The sequence below is a fragment of the Prionailurus viverrinus genome, chromosome C2 (assembly GCF_022837055.1).
Source record: "Prionailurus viverrinus isolate Anna chromosome C2, UM_Priviv_1.0, whole genome shotgun sequence".
Classification (NCBI taxonomy): domain Eukaryota; kingdom Metazoa; phylum Chordata; class Mammalia; order Carnivora; family Felidae; genus Prionailurus; species Prionailurus viverrinus.
Window position 1 is genome coordinate 37416376 of NC_062569.1, and position 22207 is coordinate 37438582.

General features: G+C 37.4%; 1 protein-coding gene across 5 annotated transcripts in view; it reads right to left on the minus strand.

The window, feature by feature from the left end:
* Nucleotides 1–22207, minus strand: part of GK5 (glycerol kinase 5) — an 82787-nt gene that overhangs the window by 15723 nt on the left and 44857 nt on the right. For all 5 annotated transcript variants that reach the window (XM_047875713.1, XM_047875715.1, XM_047875714.1 and 2 more), the window contains exons 10-12: nucleotides 17021–17147; nucleotides 15412–15516; nucleotides 3525–3619 (exon numbers count right to left, since the gene is read on the minus strand). In XM_047875713.1, coding sequence (XP_047731669.1) covers nucleotides 3525–3619; nucleotides 15412–15516; nucleotides 17021–17147 — 327 coding nt within the window. The remainder of the gene's footprint in view (nucleotides 1–3524; nucleotides 3620–15411; nucleotides 15517–17020; nucleotides 17148–22207) is intronic.

The window sequence follows — 22207 nt, forward strand, 5'->3', positions numbered from 1 at the left end:
ATCCCAGAGACAAGGCCAAGCCACCATCATTGCTTTTACGGAGGCTGATGAACTTTGCTTCATATCATGTATATATAGCTACATATGTTTGTGTGGATGTTTGTTGAAACTCTATCTTCCCCGTGGAAACTCATTTAATGTACTTCCTATGTGTCTCCAGGTTCTTGCAATGCATCTGGCCCCCACAGGGAATCAACACACATTTGTTCAGTCAATGAACAAACAATACTTTTCCTCATTATTTAACTGAAGAAATTCCATATTACATCTTATCTGTACTGTAGCTATGATTTTCCTCCTATTGTGATTTTATCCTGATAATTTTTCAAATTTATTAACATGTTTTGGTGATCCACTCAGTAAAAGCTTACTTATACAGTAACACTGGTCTATATCAGGTGGTAGAATACTGTATTAGTGCCTAGTGGTGTGCTATGGTTTTTTTTTTTCTGCATAAAAATTACTCCTTCTAATTAATACACCACATAAAATCCTGGTATGACCGGACTGAAATGACTTTTGTAAAAACAGCTATGGACATAATTTATAATTAGTAGTAGGTCAATTTGAGGGGGTAATAAAGTCCATAGACACCTAAACATTTCTTATAGGTTATAATGTCCCTGCATTAGTTAGTCCAAGTGAATCTGTCTTTGGGATGATATGGTAGGAAAAACACTGGGAAGTCCTTTAGGTCTGGTCACATCTCAACAGGGCAAATAGCCTCCAGCCACACCTTCGATCCGTCACTGTCAATCCCTTGAGTAAGCCTCCCAGACCATCAACCAACTAGGAACAGGGAGATTCTGTCAAGTTTTGCTTGGAGCCCTGAGCTAACCTTGCAGACCCCTGCCCAAGGCATAGACTACCAGCCTCGGCAGGCCCTTGTCCCCATGGGTATCTTAGCCTAAACTGCTGGGTACTTGTAAGATGGTTAATGTCAACATGCCTCTTGCCCGTTGTCAACCTTGAACCTAAAGGCATCTACTGTGTCTTCCCGTTCTCATATTTTATGTTATACCATGAACCAGTACAACAGAAGAGTTAAGAACCTGGACTCTGGAGTCAGAACAGCTGGGCCCCAAAACCAGCTCTGTTGCTCACTAGCTGTGTGAGACCAGGCAAGTGACTTAACAGCTCTAAATCTTACTTTCCTCATCTTCAGAACGGGATGATAAGAGTATCTTCTGCCTTGCTGAGTTACTGAGAATTAAATGAGACAATGCATGACATTTAGAACTGTGCCTGACACAGTTCACTACAAATTTTATATTACTATTCTTGCTTACCAAACCCCTTCTCACTACTGACTTTCTTCATATCCCCTTTCTGTGCCTTCTGAATTCTCCCTTCTATTGTAAATTAATTCTCCCAAACCATAACCAATTCTGAGAAGTTCTTTCTACTTATTTTGTGGTTGCTGTAACAAACCTGCCTCTTTGCTGGGCAAATTGCTTCAGTTGTAGCTATCCAGAGGACTGCCAAGCTTCCATACCACAGGGACCAGAAGAACACTGTACTTCTTTTTTTTTTTTAATTTTTTGTTTAATATTTATATTTATTTTTGAAGGAAAGAGAGACAGCATGAGCGGGAGAGGAGCAGAGAGAGAGGGAGACATAGAATTTGAAGCAGGCTCCAGGCTCTAAGCTGTCAGCACAGAGCCCAATGTGGGGCTCGAACACACGAACTGTGAGCTCTAAAACTAAAGGCAGTTCTAATATTCTAAAATTAAAGGCAGTATCACAGATACTTGACCCTTCCTTTCCATTTGCCAATCCCTCGTTTTCTTTAGTTGTTGACATAGGCAGTTTATCAGCAATCTCCCTCCTATTTTCCAAACAGCTTAGAATCAACACACTATTGTCTGAATTAACTTTCAGTTTCTACTTAAGAGTTTCGTGTTACATTAGGAAATACTTGAGTTTGTAGTCCTCCTCCACCCTTCTCAAACCCACCTGATTGCCAGGTTGCAATCATGGCAGGGAAGGGACATATTTTATTAACTTGAAATTAAAAACCGCATCTGTGAGAGTTTCCTCTGATCTTTTGGGTTTTAGTAATACTTTTTATCATCTATTTCATATTATTTTTACAGACATATGGATTGATGCAGAAGTTAAAGACAGCTGCCAAGATAAAGTCAGTACTAAAGTCCCCAGCAAATATTTCAAAAGGGAAGAATATATAGTAGCCTAACTACCTTGGCTGATGACAACTATTCATCTAAAGCTTCCTCCTGAAACGTCAATCCAACAAATACTCTTCGCCCCCTGTCCTATGATGGATGCTATTTAGTTTCCTCACATTACCCTAAAGAGGACCTAGTGCAATCTCTATTATGTCATTTATAAACTTTTAGTCCTTCAGGGTAAAGTACATAGAATGAAATTATTACAGATACTAAAATAATGCCCAGGGGCACCTGGGTGGTTCAGTGGGTTAAACGTCCAACTTCGGCTCAGATCATGATCTCATGGTTTGTGAGTTCAAGCCCTGTGTCGGGCTCTGTGCTGACAGCTCAGAGTGTGGAGCCTGATTCAGATTCTGTGTCTCCCTCTCTCTCTGCCCCTCTCTCTCTCTCTCTCAAAAATAATAAACATTAAATAAATTAAAAAAAAATAATGTCCATTTAAATGTCTAGTTTGGAAATACTGTATTTTTAGAGATTTGAAACACTCTGATTTAATCCTTTTCCACCAGTTTCTACATTATATTATCCAAACTTTCAAATTTTGGACTTCAACTGATTGCCTAAATATAGCATGGACTAGAAGAGAAATTTTTGTTTTTTGAAAGGAAATAATATTTAAAGAATGATTAAAAGGATAGGATAAGCTTCCCAAAAAAAGGAATTTTGTTCATAATAATATACCTTAAAAGTTTTTTAAAAAGCCTTTGTAATAATATGCTAAAATCAAAGGCAATATCCATAGATCTTTCAAATAATTACAAAGTCAAATATTACAAAGTCATTTCTCTTACTGGGTTCACTTTCTGATTAGGCAAAGTAACCAATATTCTACCACAACCAAAAGAAAATTTGATTTTTAAAAAAGTTAATGAAATTTGTAACTGCACAATATACCCATACATGTGTGTGTGTGTGTGTGTGTGTGTGTGTGAGAGAGAGAGAGAGAGAGAGAGAGAGAGAGAGAGGTCTTAACATTATTTTTCTAATTCTCAACTTCTTCTAAGTAAAAAATGTCAATATACTCATACATTTTCCCCACTGGGAAATGGTTAATTTTGGTTATGACAAACTAATGCTAAGTCTTATGTAAAAGTTCTATACCAAACCTACCAACTTTTCATTTCCATAAGGATGGAGTTCTAAGTTGAATTTGCTCCGCTTTCTCATGGAATTAATGCTAGGTCACAGCTTCTCAGCCCTGGAATATACCTTCACTTTCATACTGCTCAGTGCCCAAACTTTCAAGTAAGGGAGTGGCAGATAAATAATTTTAAATGTAGGTATGAGGAGAGAAATGTCTGTTAATTGCCATTGACTAAGAAAAAAAAATACCTGCAATCCGCTAAAAGATGGCACAAAACAGACTCCTTCAGAATCTTCCAAACTTTTGGCCATTTTTTCAGTCTCAGCAACATCTGTGAAAAGGTCTGCAAAAACAAAAATGACAACAACAAAAATGCTAAAATGAAATGGAGGGGTTGGAGAGGAACAAATAGAATTATGTTATATGACTAGTATTTACCTGCATCCACATTTATTATGAATACAGTATGAAAGGTCGCTCACTTGAAAGCATCAACACCAAGGCCAATCTGCTCTAGTTTTATCTGGGCTCTCACACTGCATAGTTTATGAGCCCATGGAAGGTCTTCTTAAATGGGCTCTGTATGCAGCAGGCCTTACTTTTTCCTTTAAAGATATTTGGACTGTTTAAAAATCGATTCTCTGCTTTTTTGGCATTAAAATAAATTATTCTCCTGAAGATAACACCAATCCTAGCTTTCTGAGGAAAAAATCATCTACCTATAGTAACCAAGAGAACCAACTGAAAAACTACTCCACCTAATGGGTTCAATAAGGGGCCGGTAATAGGTAGATATATGAAAAGCCAATCTTTAAAAAACAAACAAAAAAAATCAAAATCTAATTAATTAAATATACTATTTTTACTGAAGTGTATAACATACATGTAGAAAACTGCACAAATCCCAAGTATACAGCAAGATGAATTTTTAGTGTGAATACACCTAGGTAAACAACATCCAGATCAAGATACAAACTTCTTTTGTTTAACATAAACCGTGTGAAATTCATTCATATTGTTAAAAGTGGTTGCACTTCATTCTTACCCTTGTATAATATTCCACTGTGTGACAATACACAATTTATTAAACTATTCTACAGCTGATATGCATTTGGTTAGTTTCTAGTTTTGGGCTAATATACAGAGGCCACTTTGAGCACTCAGACGTTCTTTTGGGTGAACATATGTGTATGTTTCTGTTTGTTATATACCAAGGGATGGTAATGCTAGTCCTAGGGTCTACAAATTTAGGACTAACTTTAGAAGATACTGCCAAACCATTTTCCAAAGTGGTTATACCAAATTAAGGCTCCTGCCAACAGCATGAAACTTGCAGTTATGCCATATTCTTGCCAATAATTGATACTGTCTATGCTTTTCATTTTAGCTATTTTGGTGGATTGCATGATGGTTTGATTTTGTGTTTCTTTATTAACTAACAAAGTTGAAATCCTTTTCATTCATCAGTTGGATATCCTTGTTTGTGAACTGACTACTGAATGAGCATGTAGGACAGATAGCACAGATCAGATGAAAAAGCTCAAGAATCAGTCATAATAAATATTGAAGGCTTTGTACAGCCTCAAGAAAATTGTTTTAATTTTATTGCATGTTTTGCTATTCTTACAATGAAGAACTGATTAAAGAGAAAAGTTTAAGAAACACCTATGTTAAAACTCAAGTTAATAAGGCTAGTTCAATAATATCTATAAATTTTATTCAAAATGAATTATCAGATCCATAAATCATATTCATTTTGTCAACATGTTCATACAACACATAAAAATATCTCTAGTACTTCAAAAACTAATTATTAAAAAATAACATTGGTTTTTAAATGTATACTTTAAACAAATCATGCCTAAATGTCTAAATTTTTCAATCAAAATTTGGAATAATGGCTGAATGGCTGGTTTGAGGAAAAGTTTTTTGGCGACAGGCAAAGAAACAGGAAAAAAAAAGAAATACAGTTAATTTACATTCTTCATTGGCTGTTCCAATGAATATACTTGCTTGAAGAACTTCTCTAAGTAATCTTCCACTTAAACTCTTCTCAAATGAGCTTACAATGTAAAATCTTCGGGAGTAAGCAGATTTCACTCCGTCTCTCCCACTGAATACAACTAAGAATCCTGACGGAATGCATGGAAAAGCTATCTGAGGACTAAAGAATAAGGCCGGCAGGGAACTTGAAGTAATGCCACACCAGTGGTGAGTTTCCTGTTTTCACTTTCTCTGATATCAGGGACAGCCTAAAACCTAACACTTGGGTCTATACACTGGGTGCACATATGAAGTGCTTCCATAGAAGTACCCCTTTCTGGTCTGAGGTGCAGGACTCAGGAGTCTCTATGGAACAGACAGTAAGTGACAGATAACATTACACACCTATTAGAATTGCAAAAATTAAAAACAAACTGACAAAAATGACAATACCGAGCACTGGAGCAACACACACACACACACACACACACACACACACACACACACACACGCTGCTGGTGAGAACGCAAGATGGTATGGCCACTCTCAAAAACAGTTTGGCAGGTTTTTGTTTTTGTGCTTTACAAAGATAAACTCATACTTATTTGTGTGTATGTTTATATAACACATATAACATCATGTTTATACAAGCCAGCAATCCCATTCTTAGATATTTATCCTAGAAAGATTTTTAAAAAATTAAACAGATGTTCACATAAAAACCTGTAGATGAATACTTATAGTAGTTTTATTTATAATCACCCAAAACTGGAAACAACAGCCCACAGGTCCTCCAGTAGGATAATGGATGAACAAACTGTGGTATATCCGTAACATAGATTATTGCTGACTAATTAAATAAAATGAACTATTGATACATAAAAAACATGGATGAATTTCAAAGGCATTAGGTTAACCAAAAGAAAGCTTCTCAACTGGTTATAGGATTCCATTTATAAAATATTGTGGATTCCAATATCCATTTATATGATTCCATTTATATGAGAGCCATTTAGAGGATACTGTGCAAAAGGTCAAAAGCTTCACAATACATAAGATTTCTATTTCAGTTCCCAACTTCTGTAATTCATCCAACCAGATCATTCACTGATGTAAAAGATTCAATGAGGAAAGAGGCTATGGGGAAACAGTATCAAACATTTCTGGCTGAGCGGCACCTGGGCGGCTCAGTTGGTTAAGTGTCCAACTTTGGCTCAGGTCATGATCTCAGGCTCAGGTTTGTAAGTTGGAGTCCCACATTAGGCTCTTTGCTGTCAGCACAGAGCCTGCTTCTGATCCTCTGTCTCCCTCTCTTTCTGCCCCTCCCCTGCACTCTCTCTCTCAAAAATAAACAAACAGTAAAAAAAAGTTTAAAAAAAAATTTCTGGTGGAAATGCAAAATGGCACGGTTCCTACAAAGAGGAATTTGGCAATGTCTAACAAAATTACAATGTATTTATCCTTTGACTTAGCAATCTCTGTTCTGGGAACTTATTGTAAAAACATGCCTCCAACAAAAAGAAAATCCATATGTACAAGGTTATTCATTGCACCCTATTTGTATTTGCAAAGTATTGGAAATTACTTAAGTGACCCAATACAGGATATTGGCTGGCTAAACTATGTACATACACATACTGTGCAGCTGTGAAAAGAATAAAGAAGATCTCTGTGAACTGATGAGAAGTAATTCTCAGAATATATTATTAAGTAAAAATGGCAAAGTACAAGAGAGCATATATAGTTTACCTTTTATGTAAGAAATTAGGGAAAATACAAAGCATGTATCCCAAATGTTTTTGCAAAAAGAAATATAAAGGATAAACCAAAAAGTAATGATTACAAGATGTAGGGAGACAGATGAAGGGACAGGTGAGGGAGTCAACTTCTGTCAGCATATCTTTTTTCATGAGTTTGACTTTGGGAATCAAGTTAAAATTCCATATCAAAAATATATTGATAATGTGGGGCGCCTGGGTGGCTCAGTTGGTTGAGCGTCCAACTTTGGCTCAAGTTATGATCTCATGGTTCCTGAATTCAAGCCCTGCGTTGGGCTCTGTGCTGACAGCTCGGAGCCTGGAGCCTGTTTTGGATCTTTGTGTCCTCCTATCTCTCAGTCCCTACCTCACTCATGCTCAATCTCTCTCTCAAAATAAACAAACAGTAAAAAATCTAAAAATATATATATTGATAATGTTTTTAAAAAGGATGCAGGGGGGAGGGAACTAAAACTGGTAACAGAAACAAACAAACTCAACTCTATTTCAAATTAATAAAATTGTCGAAGGAAGAAGAGTAAGAACTAATTGAAGTAACTTTTGAATAGTGTTCTTTGACCATATACTCATATACCCTTAAAATAAAGGGAAAAAAACTTGCAAAGGATCTTGAGTAAATATTGTTTGTTGTAGTAGGACAGTCTAGTAATTCTGAAGATCTTTTGTGTATATTTCAAGGGAGAGTAAATGAATGCATATCAATGTTGTTGGGAGCCAGAATTCTCGATGTAGAAGAGATAAAAATATAGAACATAAAAAGACAAGCAAAGACCCTTAGGGGCTAGACTAGAATTGGAGGTGTGATATTTCAAAATTGTTAATAAACACACACACACACACACACACACACACACACACACACTTCTAGCCCTGTTGAAATCTGCTGCCAATCACTGCTGTTACATTCATTCATTCACTCATTCAAGTAGGCTTGACACCCAGCATGGAGCCCAACACAGGGCTTGAACTCACAACCCTGAGATCAAGAATCAGACACTTGTCGATACTACCCAAAGCAATCTACATATTCAATGCAATCCCTATCAAAATAACACCAGCATTCTTCACACAGCTAGAACACACAATCCTAAAATTTGTATGGAACCAGAAAAGGCCCCGAATAGCCAAAAGAATCCTGAAAAAGAAGGGGCACATGCACCCCAATGTTTATAGCAGCACTATCAACAATAGCCAAAGTATAGATAGAGCCCAAATGTCTACTGACTGATGAATGCACAAAGAAAATGTGGTATATATATATAATGGAATATTACTTGGCAATCAAAAAAAGAAATCTTACCATTTGTAACAATGTGGATGGAACTAGAGTATATTATGCTAAGTGAAGTCAGTAAGAGAAAGACAAAACATCATGATTTCACTCATATGTGGAATTTAAGATACGAAACAGATGAACATAGGGGAAGGAAAGGAAAAATAAGATAAAAAGAGAGAGGCAGGCAAACCATAAGAGACTCTTAAATGCACAGAACAAACTGAGGGTTGCTGGAGCTGGGTGGGGGGATGGGCTAAATGGGTGATGGGCATTAAGGAGGGGACTTGTTGGGATGAATACTGGAGTTATATGTAAGTGATGGATCACTAAATTCTATTCCTGAAATCATTATTACATTATATGTTAACTAACTTGGATTTAAGTTGAAAAACAATAATAAAATTATAAACAATAGAAAAAAAAAAGAATTACTTAACTGACTGAGCCACTCAGGCGCCCCTTTATTTATTTATTTTTAAATTTTACTATTATTTTTCTAAGTTGGCTCCATGCCCAATGTGGGGCTTGAATTCATGACCCTGAAATCAAGAGTCACTCATTCTACCAACTGAGCCAGCCAGGCACACTGCCAATCATTATTTTTCAATACCATTTTCCACTCATAGGAATTAGGGCTTATTGGGAAAGTGGCTAATTCCACTTAGGAAGTAGGAAAAACCTAAGATGAGCTTAAAACATCTTGTGCCAGAAACTAATAAAGTGTTAAAAAAAAAAAAAAGATATGGACATTTAAAGACATGGAGGATAATTTGAGAAGATTTTCACTGGTTAAATCCAGGACAAACTGAACATGAAAATAAAAAGAACTATAAGATTTGTAACCTGTTGAATAAGAAACCATGAGTTTATAGTGATAATAAGTAAATAAAAGGGGTGAAGTGGAAGCTCTTCACTGCACAATAGAATGCTAACTACTAAACACGGAAGGGATAATAGAGTTAGTAAACACCATTTTGCAACCATTGGAATAAAAACTGATCCAGGCAAGAATTATCAATGAATGCTAAATTTAGAGGATGGGGGAAATTTGATGAGAAATGGGGTATCTAGCTAGTTTCAAAGTATCTCCCCACATATTATTTATTACAAAAGTAAAAACAGTAATTATACAATGGAGAAATTGGGAAACATCTTATGCATGTGAAAAAATTTTTTTAAGTTTATTTATTTATTGAGAGAGAGAGAGAGAGAGAGAGAGAAAATGAATGAATGGGGGAGGGGCAGAGAGCAAGGTAGAGCACAGAATCTGTGCTGATAGCACAGAGCCTAACGCAGGGCTCGAACTCATAAACCACAAGATCATGACCTCAGCCAAAATCAAGAGGCAGACACTTAACCGAGTGAGCCACCCAGGTGCCCCACATAAAATTTAATAGAACCAAAAGAAGACTAAAGGACACCCTGCATCTCCAGGTATATATTATAAGAAGGATACAGTTATCATTTATGTATGATATCAGCCAAAACTACATAAGATGGATCTAGTCACAAGAACCCAAATTAAAGGATATTCTAGAAAATAACTGGCCTATATTTTTAAAAAATGACAATGGCATGAAAAACAAAGCTGAGGAAACAGTTCCAGATTAAAGGAAATTATACCATTAAGCAATTTTGGATTCGATCTTGTAATGGGAAAAAAATGCCATGAAAGACATTATTGGGACATTTGACAAAATTGGAATAGGGATTATAAATTTCATAAGGGGTGCCTGGGTGGCTCAGTTGGTTGAGCATCTGACTCTTGATTTTGGCTCAGGTCATGATCCTACAGTCGTGGGATCCAACCCGGCTCAGCATGAAGCCTGCATAAGATTCTCTCTCTCTCTCTCTCTCTCTCTCTCTCTCTCTCTCTGTCTCTCTCTCTCTCTCTCTCCCTCTGCCCCTCTCCCCTGCTTGTTCCCTCTCTCTCTAAAATAAAAAAAAATTAAATTAAAAAAATTTTTTTAAGTATTACAGTATAGCCAATGTTAACTTTTCTCAAGTTTATAACCATACTTTAGATAAGTAAGAGAATATTCTTGTTCTTAGGAAATGCACCATGAAGTACTACAGGGAAAGGAGCATGATGCATGCAGTAGATTCTTAAAGAGCTTAGGAAATTATAAAGATATTTATCTAGGGGCACCTGGGTGGCTCAGTTGGTTGAGTATCTGACTTTGGCTCAGATCATGATCTTGCGGTCTGTGAGTTCAAGCCCCGCATCAGGCTCTGTGCTGACAGCTCAGAGACTGGAGCCTCCTCCAGACTCTGTGTCTCCTTCTCTCTCTGCCTCCACCCCTCCAGTCTCTGTCTCTCTCTCTCAAAAATAAACATTAAATTTTTTTTTAAAAAAAGATATTTATCTATCCCACAGCATATGGGACAGATGGATGGATGGTAGGTAGACCAATAAAGCAATCACAGTAAAACATTAAAAACCAGCAAATCTGGGGGGGTCCCTGGTTGGTGCAAAGTGTAACTCTTAATCTCAGGGTTGTACATTCATTCAAGCCTCGTGTTGGGTGTAGAGATTACTTTAAAAAATCAAATTTAAAAAAAGCATATATGGGGCAAAGCGTATACAAAAGTTTTTCTGCTATTTTTACAACTTTAAGTTTGAAATTATTTCAAAATGAACAGTTAAAACAGTTCTCATTTTTATCTCTTTCTCACTATATGCCTCACTGTATATATTCCCAGTGAAACATATATAAGGTACCAATTCTTGGATATTTTAAAAAGAGATTTAGTTTATCAATTTTACTATTTACCATTTATCAGTTTTATAATTTGTATATCCTTATACTATTTGGCTGGGAAGTTTACTATGCTTCTCTCCTTTTTCTTATTAATAAGGATTCATCATTTTCCTCTAAGTACTGTTCTTACAGTTATAGTCATTTTCTATATTTTTTGGACACTATCAAATTATGTTTCAAATGTTTTCCTTGGCCCTAAGCTACTCAAGAAAAGACATTTCATATTTCCACGTGGCTAAGTACCATTTATATATTGTTTTTGCTATTCATTTCAAACCATATTACATAATAGGATGAGATGTTCCACTCTATTGCTTTTCAACGTATGGAACTGAGAAAAGGATTTGTGTGTGTGTGTGTGTGTGTGTGTGTGCATGTGTGTGCACACCCACGCATATGTGTTTAGAAAGAGATTTCCTTGAACTTGAAATGAAAAGATAAATGAACAGAAAGAAAAAATGAAGAACAGAAAAAATGCACACTTTGTGGTCTATTCTTGAGCAGCACTTTACCCCAGAAGTTATACACCATGGAATTAAACTCATTTATGGGAAGAAGGGAAAAACAAATAAACAAACAAAAACAGAATACATTTTGAAACTTTTAACAGAAAAGTTTCTATAGAACAACCATATATTACACATAAAATATTTAAGCCTAGTTTAATTAGAGGCTCTTTTTAGTGTTAATTTCAATCTCTTAAGGAGATTTTTGTCCATTATGTTCCTGATATACAAAAATAAAGATTTTATATTATAGTAAGATGTCTTTTATCAGTTTGGTATAAGACCAATTCAAATAATAAAGAACAAAATCTGGCCTGCTACTGGGGAATAAAAAATTTTATTTTTTGAAACACACCTTATTTATTATATACTTTGCTTTGCCCATGTTGAGATCTTTGCTCTATTTTCTTTTGGCTAGAGTACCTCCTTGGGTAATTTCCTCAGAAAGTATATGCTGCATGGCCAGAAAATGTCCCTTTAGTACTTAATATGAATACTATCTTAGCCTGGCACCAGATTATTGACTCCTTGATCTTTTTCCTAATATGTACATGTTCCACTTTCTAAATTTTACAACTACTTCCATTCCAGTCTATAAACGGCTCTTCCTATCTTGAAGCTTTTCTTTATTCTTGGGAATCAGATAATTCATACACATAGGACTGTCTTAGTTTATCTTTTTTTTTTTTCAACTTGGTAAGCTATTTCAGTCTGTGTAGTAAGGTCTTTCTTCTGCTCATGGAAATTTATTTCCAATTTGTCGCTTCAATTTTTACATTTTTGTAACTCCATTTCCATAATTACATTTTCATATGCCACAAAAGACTAGTATTCACATATTTTTTTCTCTTATCTTTCCTCTATATCTCTTACCTCTTAGTTTTATCTTCTATTTGTTTCCTCTTCTTTGTTTTTAAAGTTTCCCTGATTCCTATTTGGATTTTCAGCACTATTTTTTGTTTTATTAGTATTTCTTTTTACATTTTACATATCTTGGTTTTGTTCCTCAAAACTCTTTATGTTTTCCGGAAATTTCTTTGTAATATTTTCTTTCATCCCTTTAAGTTTGACTTTTGTTGGTGTTATTTTAATCTTCTGTTTCTCCCATCCTCTCTGCCTGCATAGGAGCTACCTGTTGAGCTTGGTCACTCCCATTCAGGGCGCTGTATGCTCCTACACTGTGCTCTCTTTCAGGTCAGGCTTATGGGGTTATCAGGCAATCAGAGGTAGGGGAGTGAACCTTGGCTCTCTGGTTTCTGGAGATATGAGAAAGATTAGGCCTCCCCACTCAGATTGGAAGAGGGGCAGTGCAGACCAAATAGTACTGATGTCATTTGGCAGGCTCACCCAGGGATTCGACAGGCCACCTTTCTTCTCCACATGATAAGGGGATTTTCTCCTGGCTCAGCAGGCTGGATCCATAGAAAACATCTAGAGTGTCTTTAGCAGTGTCTAGTATTTTCACCAATAACACTCAGGTAGTGCCCTCTACAGACCCTGGGCCTGCGTTGTCTACTTGAGAACTCAAGGCTTCATTCTTGCTGGGTTTCACTTCAGCTTCAGCAGGAAGCCACACTTCTCTTCCCCAGGAGGAGAGAGAGGCAGGACCATGAACTAAGATCCTATTCATCACCAGTAACATGTATCTGTTCACTCCCTAAAATTAGTTCACATGTGAGAAAATGCTTATCTCATTCTCTCTAATGAAGGATATGTTATCTCTCTTGGGAAGATAACCAGAGAGGAATCGGTTTCCTTATTTCTAGTAAATAACAGTCCTCGGTATTTTAAATGAGCATGGGGAAGTCTTAGGGGATCGCCCGGAGCAAGCAGATATGACGTGTAGCAATTAAAAGTGATACTGCTAGGGAAAAAATGTCCCCTGACCTGTGTTACTGGGGCACAGCAGAGAAACATGGCTATGTAATACACAGGCTGTTCATCAATCACAACAGCTAAAAAGTGGAAACAACCTAAATGTCCATCATCGGATGAATGAATAAATAAATTCTGGTACTTCCATATAATGGAATATTCAGCAATAAAAAGAAATAAGTACTGATATATGCCATGACATGGGTGAACCTTGCAATGTTATGATGAGTAAAAGATGGCAGTTACAAGATGTCATATATTGTTTGATTCTATCCACATGAAATGTCCAGAATAGGCAAATCCATAGAGACAGAAAGTAGATCCATGGTAGCTGAGGGGAGGTGGATAGAATAGGAAGTCAATGCCAGTGCATATGGAGGTTTCTTTTAGGGGGAATAAAAATGTTCTAAAATTAGATGGTGGTGATGGTTGCACTGTCCTGAGACATACTAAAGAACACTGAATTTTACACCTCAAATAGGTGAATTATTTGGTTTGTGGATTATATCTCAATAAAACTGTAAAATAAAAGCAAAAAATATTTACATAGACTGTTCTGCAACTGCTTCATCCCCTCCTTAATGTGCCATAGACAGCGTTCTGCATCAATAAGATATACAACTACACCATTACGTGTGACTGTACAATGTCCCACTGTATGGATATACTGTAATGCTTTATTATTAGACAGGAACTTATTTCCAACTGTTGCACTAAACACCTATGCATGTACACGTCTTTGCATATCTGTCCCATTGTTTTCTTAGGAAACAAAGAATAGAATGAGGCCAAAGGGTCTGCACTCTATAAACTGACACATATTGCCTGCTTGTCCTCCAGAAAGGCCATACCAGTTAATATTCATCACAAAGGAGGGGTGCCTGGGTGGCTCAGTTGGTTGGGCCTCCAACTTTGGCTCAGGTCATGATCTTGTGGTTCATGGGTTCGAGCCCTGCATCAGGCTCTGTGCTGACAGCTCAGGGCCTGGAGCCTGCTTCAGATTCTCTGTCTCCATCTGTCTTTCTGCCCCTTCCCAGCTTGCACTCTCTCTCAAAAAAAAAAATAAATAAATAAATAAACATTAAAAAAACATTCATCACAAAGGAAAACAAGAAGAGTTTTTTCTCTATATTCCCACCAATACTGACCATCATCAAACTACTTAATCTCTGCCAATTACAGGTGACATCAGTTTTTAGATGTGTATTTCTTTGACTATTGAATTGAATTGCATTTTGTTTTGTTTTGTTTTGTTTTGTTTTTTAGTAATCTCTACACCCTGTGTGGGGCTTGAACTCAAGACCCTGAGATCAACAGTCACAAGCTCTTCTGACAGAGCAGCCATGTGACTCTGAATAGCATTTTTTAATAGTTCTTTGATTTGTGATATCTGTACTTCTGTCCTTTGTCCATTTTTGTCTTTTTTTTTTGAATTTATTTATTTACTTTGAGAGAGAGAGAGAGACAGAGAGAGAGAGACAGAGCGTGCAAGCTTGGGGAGGGGCAGAGAGAGAGAATCCAAAGCAGGGTCTGCACTGCCTGACACAGAGCTCCATCTCATGACCACGAGATCATGACTTGGGCCCTAATTAGGAGCCAGACACTTAACTGACTGAGCCAGCCAGGTACCCCCACTTTTTTTCGTCATCTTTATTAATTTTTCTGACGTATGCTACAAATTGTTCTTACCAAGTTGTTTTTTAACTTTGCTTATGGCATCCTTCTCCTTACACATTCTAATAATTTATATAAATTTATTATTCTTTTTCTTTATGGTATCTGGCCTTAATGCCTAGCCTTTTACCATCCCAGTATAATAAAATAATGCCCTATATTTTCTAGTTCCTTTTATGTCTCATTTGAACAACCCATTCATTCCCTACTGATCTGTAGTCCTATGGCATTCTTGAATTCTTTAAGTGTGGCCTATGAAATCTGTTTATAAGATGACTTACCTAATTGTTGAGCCCATTTTATGACTGTACCAGTGTCTCCTGCATTGCTTTCAGCTAAGCATACAACTTCTTGCCCAATCTTCCACCCAATTAGTGGATAAAAGCCTTAGAAACAAAGAAACAGTATAAGTCAAATATAAATAGATAATTCATCCAGAGATGACTACAGTAGAACAATTTGATTTTCTTAAAAAATAGCAAAGTGGCAGGGTGCCTGGGTGGCTCAGTTGGTTAAGCATCCGACTTCGGCTCAGGTCATGATCTCGCGGTCCGTGAGTTCGAGCCCTGCATTGGGCTCTGTGCTGACAGCTCAGACCCTGAGGCCTGTTTCAGATTCTGTGTCTCCCTCTCTCTCTGACCCTCCCCCGTTCATGCTCTGTCTCTCCCTGTCTCAAAAATAAATAAACATTTAAAAAAATAAAAAAAATAGCAAAGTGGCTCTGAAGTCAGTGGTCTCACAAATTTCTAACCTCTTAGCCTTAGTTTCCTCAATTGTAAAATGGTCTACCTCAGAGAGCTACTGTGAGAATAAACTGAGTTAATGCATAAAAAGAACTTAGTGCAGTGCCTGATATGTAAAATGAACACTAAACATTAGCTTTTATTATCCATAGGTATGTCTATGTCTCTAGAAACAGAGGAATAGAACCAACTACACTATCTCATTTATTTGTGGAGGTTCCTAAGTAGAAACAACCTGTTGCAGTCAATGATCAGATTTTCTAGCTTCCATTTCCCTAGTTAGGGGAAAAGGAAGAGCTTGAGGGGGGATGGAAGGTAAGAAAAAAAAAATATATATATTAATATATATATATTAATATATATATATTAATATATATATATTTTTTAAGAGAAACCAAGCTTCTTTATTTTTTTAATGTTTACTTTTGAGAGAGAGAGAGAGAGAGAGAGAGAGAGAGGAGAGAGAAAGCGCGAGCACGAGTGGGGTAGGGGCAGAGAGAGAGGGAGTCACAGAATCTGAAGCAGGCTCCAGGCTCTGAGCTGAGGGTTTAACTCACAGACCGTGAGATCATGACCTGGGCCAAAGCTGGAAGCTTAACCAGCTGAGCCACCCAGGCACCCTAAGAAAAACATTTTAAAATCTACCTCTTAGTAACCACAGTAGGAGACCATAGCCCAGATTAAGAGCCCACAGGCCTCTTAGGGTGTTCTTCCACAATCTAAATTTCTTGGTTTATACATCCTAGGATGTCTTCCATCAGGGAGATCAATTTCTTGGCAATTGCCATTACATATGCATTGAACATTAGTTGAGAATTACCACAAAAAAAATTTTTTTTTTTTTCACAAAAAGAATTGCTAACACATAAAAAGAAAATTTAGAGGCCTAGAAAGATGTTTTAAACACATATAACAAATTAGGCAAATATTTGGAAAACTGACCAAAATACCCTAATCCTGAGTTTTTCTATAACATCTTTCTCATTTTTTATGCTTTTAAGGAAAGAAGGGAAATAGAAATTAACTAAGAATAATAACAAAAAATATATTACAGAGTGTCCTTAATAGAAACTGGGAAAACAGTATCAGAAAAGTTAAATATGAAAACAAGTGATATTTGTCAATAAAAAAGATAAATTCTAACTACCTCCAACAGTATGTTGCACGCTATTTCCAGTATTAATATCCAAAAATGTCCCCGTTCCCATGGTAAGTTTCACGTCTCCAGTCTGGAAGCAGCATTCTCCAAACATGGCTGATTGCTGATCGGCGACCTACCAAAAATGTTCAAATGTAAGATGGCTGGTCCTTAGCAGTAGCCTATTTCACTGTATCCCACTGTCTCCTATACTATATTCTCATACTTCAAAATTTTGTTTTCTTTTTTCCTTTTCTTAAAAAAAAAAAAATCCCTGGAAAGAACAAAGAGCAACAATAAGATAGAAGTCTCTCTAGGGAATGTGCCTCGGGAATTTTTAGTGGGCAATCTACTTTATGATTTTTAAGTGTCACAGGAATAATCTTAGAAATAAAGGTCAGAATAAAAATTGTGCAGAAAAAACAATGAAGATTTTTTAACTTAAAAGCAGTTTCATTCATTAGTCAAATAACTGACCTCACAAATTTCTCTTTTAATGAGTGATAGGTGTATGCTTAATCTAAATACATGTAGGTCGAAACCACACATTCCCAAACATACATTTTTGTTAGAAGAAAAAATATAACATCTTGTGAAAATAATTAAATATACATATACATTGTTAAGTAACAAAAATTCAATGGGGTAAATTTTAAAGATCTAATTGGCCTTATTAATTGATGCATGAATTGGGCAGCACCCTATCTACCAGAGGTGAGCGCCAAAGGGCTAAAGAAAAGGATAGTTTTTAGAAGTAGAGAAAGAACGGAGAAAAAAGGAAACTATTGGCAAAGAATCCATTGTTTTAGGCAAGGTCACCTTCCTAAGGGGAACAGAGGAGTCTATCGTTAAACTTCCTAGTGCTGACCAGGAAATTCCCATGTTGACTGGTTAAGGGTTATATTTCTGGGGGGTTGAAACTATAGATAGATTAGTTGTTAAGTCTTGGTTAACTGGCTTGGGACCACCATTTGACGCCTGTGGTTTTCTTTTTAACAGTTTCTTCCCCTTTGATCAGACTCTCAGCTTAACTGAGAGATGTGATCAAAATTTAAAGCATTAGCGCCATTCTCTGCCATCGGCTCCAGAGCTGATCAGTTGTTACTGGTCCTTTGTGTGTCACTCACAGGTCATGATGGGTTTTTTGCTTAATCTCTGTGACATTCACAGGTTACAACTTCAGGTTCACAATTTCTAAGTCAATTGTCCTTTTCATTCCTTTTCTGACATTCCAGTCTTAGGGAGATCATTTGCTTGGTGGTTAGCAGTTAACATGCATTTAAAGCTTTTGAGAGAATACAACGTACCAGGGGGATTATTACGATAACTACAAGTAGGATAATTCCCAGTCTTTCGAGAGCACTTCAGAGCCATAGTCCCCAAGACTCAAAACAATTAAAATCAAAGAAAGACCCTGCTGAAGAAGTTATTCTTTTAAACCAAGCAGCTTGCTCAGTGATCTTATGTAATTAAATTTCAATTTCCCCAGAAGGGTTAATCCAGATATAGCAGGTGGTGTTGGCCACAGCAGAGGTACCTCCTTGTTCAGCTAAAAGATATTCAGGGGCTGTCCTACTCTTAAGAACAACTTTGGCCAAAGAGTCTAAGGATCTTTGTTGGACAGCAGTTGCTTTAGCAGCAGATTTTGCAATAATTTCAAGAATTGAGAAGTTCCTGATCATAGGTTTATTTACGCTTATCCCTAATAAGGGACGTAGGGACCTACCAAGAGGAATGAATCCTGAATCATAAAAGCCTCCCAGCAGATCCTTTCTAGCTCAACAATGAAACTTCTGGGGAGTTGTCCAAAGAAATGTCTTATTTTGCTTGTGAAAAGTTAGGGGGTCAGTTAGACTTTCTCATGGCCTGAAATAAAAGGTTGTTCTAAATTCCAAAGGTTTACCCCCTTAACAATGGCCTGGGGAGAAACAGATGAGGGCATCTTCTTTCCAGGTCAATGTTACAGTAAAAGAAAGGAGAAGGAGAAAGGGTTTCATGTTTAAAGTTTAAAGTCTTGATCCATAGTCTTGGGCAGAAGCAGGATGCCTTGATGTAAGCAATTTCTCTTCCTCATCAATTTGATTTGGAGGTCTCCAGTGTCTGTACAGGGCCTGGTTGCAGGTGGAGCCTTCACAAGCTGAGAGATATGTACTCAAGGCTCCATCCCTTCTGGTTTTGCAGCAGTATCAGTGATCAGGAGCCCTTGGTAAGATTCCTCTTCAAATGGTGCCTGAGAGCTACCTTCCTCTGATAATGTTTCCCGAATACTTAAATCTCCAGGCTCTACACTGTGACCAACAGGATCATTTGAATTGGAATCTGAGAAGGTTTCTTTAACTTGTTGATGATAGGCTTGAGCATAAGATATTAGAGGTTTACAGTAGTTGGTCTTAATAGCATGAGACAACAAAGGATCAGCAGACACTTGTATACTGATAGAATTTCAGTAAGTTTTGTGAGGTTTTCGTTAAGGCTCATAGGATTTGCCCTGTGAAATGGGTGCCTCGATTGCTGGAGATTGTGGAAGGTATGCCCCAAATGGGAAAACGTTTTCTAACAGTTTCTTTGCTACTGTGAGGGCATCACAGCTTTGCAGGAGGGAAAGGCTTCAACCCATCCATAAAACATACAAACAATAACAAGAATATATTGATAATCCATAGTAAATGGCAGTTGAATGAAGTCCAGTTGCAGGTGTTAAAAGGGGCCAGAGCGGGGAGGTCTGAGGCTCTGGGAACAAAATCAGTTTTTCCAGGAGGACATGACAAATCAGAAATTCCTGGTAAATTGTTTTTGCAATATTATAGAAGTCTCCCTCCCAATGTCTATTCATAATTTGGGTCATCTTAAATGCCCTATGGTGCATGAAGGAATATACAAATTGAAAAATAGTGTTTGCCAGGGAGCTGGGAAGAACTAAGCAGCCATCTTGGTTTTCCGATAGCCCCAACTACTCATTTAATTGGCAATGTTTACCCATCTTAATTTCTCTGACTCAGCACTAGGCTGTTGCCATGTTATAGGACATTAGCATGGCAAAAATCTGGCAATGAGAGGACTTTTTTTTTTCAGATGCAGAATGGACTTTATGCACATGTGCCAAAATCTTACAACATAAAGAAGGCTTAGTATTACTTCTTTTTTAAAAACTTATTTACTTAAATTCAAGTTAGTTAACATACAGTGTAATAATGATTTCAGGAGTAGAATTTAGTGATTCATCACTTACATATAACATCCAGTGCTCTACCCAGCAAGCGCCCTCCTCAATGCCCATCACCCATTTAGCCCACCCCCACCCCACACCTCTCTAGCAACCCTCAGTTTGTTCTCTGTATTTAAAAGTCTCTTAAGGTTTGCCTCTCTGTTTTTATCTTATTTTTCCCTCCCCTCACCTATGTTTATCCATTTCTTTTCTTAAATTCCACATATGAGTGAAATCATATATTTGTCTTTCTCTGATCTATTTTGCTTAGTGTTAACACTCTCCAGGTCTATCCACATTGTTGCAAATGGCAAGATTTCAGTCTTTTTGATTGCTGAGTAATATTCCATTGTATATTCATACCACATTGTTATTCATTCATCAGTCCATGGACATTTGGGCTCTTTCCATATTATGACTATTGCTGATAGTGCTGCTATAAACATTGGGGTGCATGTGCCCCTTCAAATCAGCATTTTTTTAATCCTTTGGATAACTACCTAGAAGTACAATTGCTGGGTCATAGGGTAGTTCTATTTTTAATTTTTTGAGGAACCTCCATACTCCAGCATGGCTGCACTTGTTTGCATTCCCACTAGCAGTGCAAAGGGGTTCCTCTCTCTCCACATCTCTCCAACATCTGTTGTTGCCTGAGCTATTAATGTTAGCCATTCTGACAGGTATGGTTTTGATTTGTAATTGCCTAATGATGAGTAATGTTGAGCATCTTTTCATGTGTCTGTTAGCCATCTGGATGTCTTCTTTGGAAAAGTGTCTATTCATGTCTTCTGCCCATTTCTTCACTGGATTGTTTGTTTTTTTGGGTGTTGAGTTTGATAAATTCTTTATAGATTTTGGATACTAACCTTTATTTGATATGTCACTTGTAAATATATTCTCCCATTCCATCCAATGCCTTTTAGTTCTGTTGACTGTTTCCTTTGCTGTGCAAAAGATTATTTCCTTTGCTGTGCGGGGGATCTCATACCCCGCCCCCTGCTGTTCAGGCAGCCCCCACAGAATAGTGAGGGCAATGAGCTCACCCCACTCCAGCTCCACAACTCTCCTACATTTTTTCTTTGGCATGCAGCTGGGATTCGAAACTCAAAGTCTTAAAGGACCACGTGGATCCTCTCCCTTCCTCTGGAGTACAGCTAATGAAATTTTGGTTGGCACCTACAGGGTCTTTTGTTCTGGGGAAAGCAATAAACCCTCTTCCAAAAGCTTTCCAGGAAGGGAATGTTCTCTCCCAGTGAACCCTGGAGATCCCTATACCACCCTGTGCACTCCATGGCCAGCTCCCTCCTCTCCAGAAGCATGAGCCACAGCTCTGGTCCAGAGAAAGTTGTACACTTCCAAAACCTCAGAATTTGAGCTCCAAACATTGTTTGCAAAACACATCTGGGACCCTTAGTATTTCTCACTCCCCAGTCCATGGTCCAGAGAGGTTTTCCCTCTTGTGTCAACTTTCAACCTCTCTCTCTTACCCTCCCTTGTCTCTCTCCACAGAAAGGGTTCCCTCCCCTCAGCAACACCACCATTTTTCTCTCCCCCAGTTCACTTCCATGTACCTCACACTTGCCAAGCTGTCTCCCTCTACCTGTAGGGATCCTTCTGTCACTCAGTGGATAGATTTCCTGGATGTTCCAAGTGATCAATACAACTGTGTTTGAGGGACAAGGAAAATCCCAGTCCCCCTACTTCTCTACCATCTTCAGTGCGACAGCCTCTTAATGAATCTTTTCTTGCCCGTTATTACACTGCAACTAGTGATCATTTTGAAATGTAAATTCATTCATGCCCTCCCCCTCACACAGAGTCACTTAAGCCTCTAGTGGTTTCCCAATCATTTAGAATAGCATTTCCAATGCTTACCAGAGAATAGAAAGTCCTGCATTATCCACTATGCTACGCATAGCTTTCTTTAATTTCATCTTCTAACACATTCCTCATGGTCATGAAACTCTGGGTGTTCTGACCCCTACCATCCC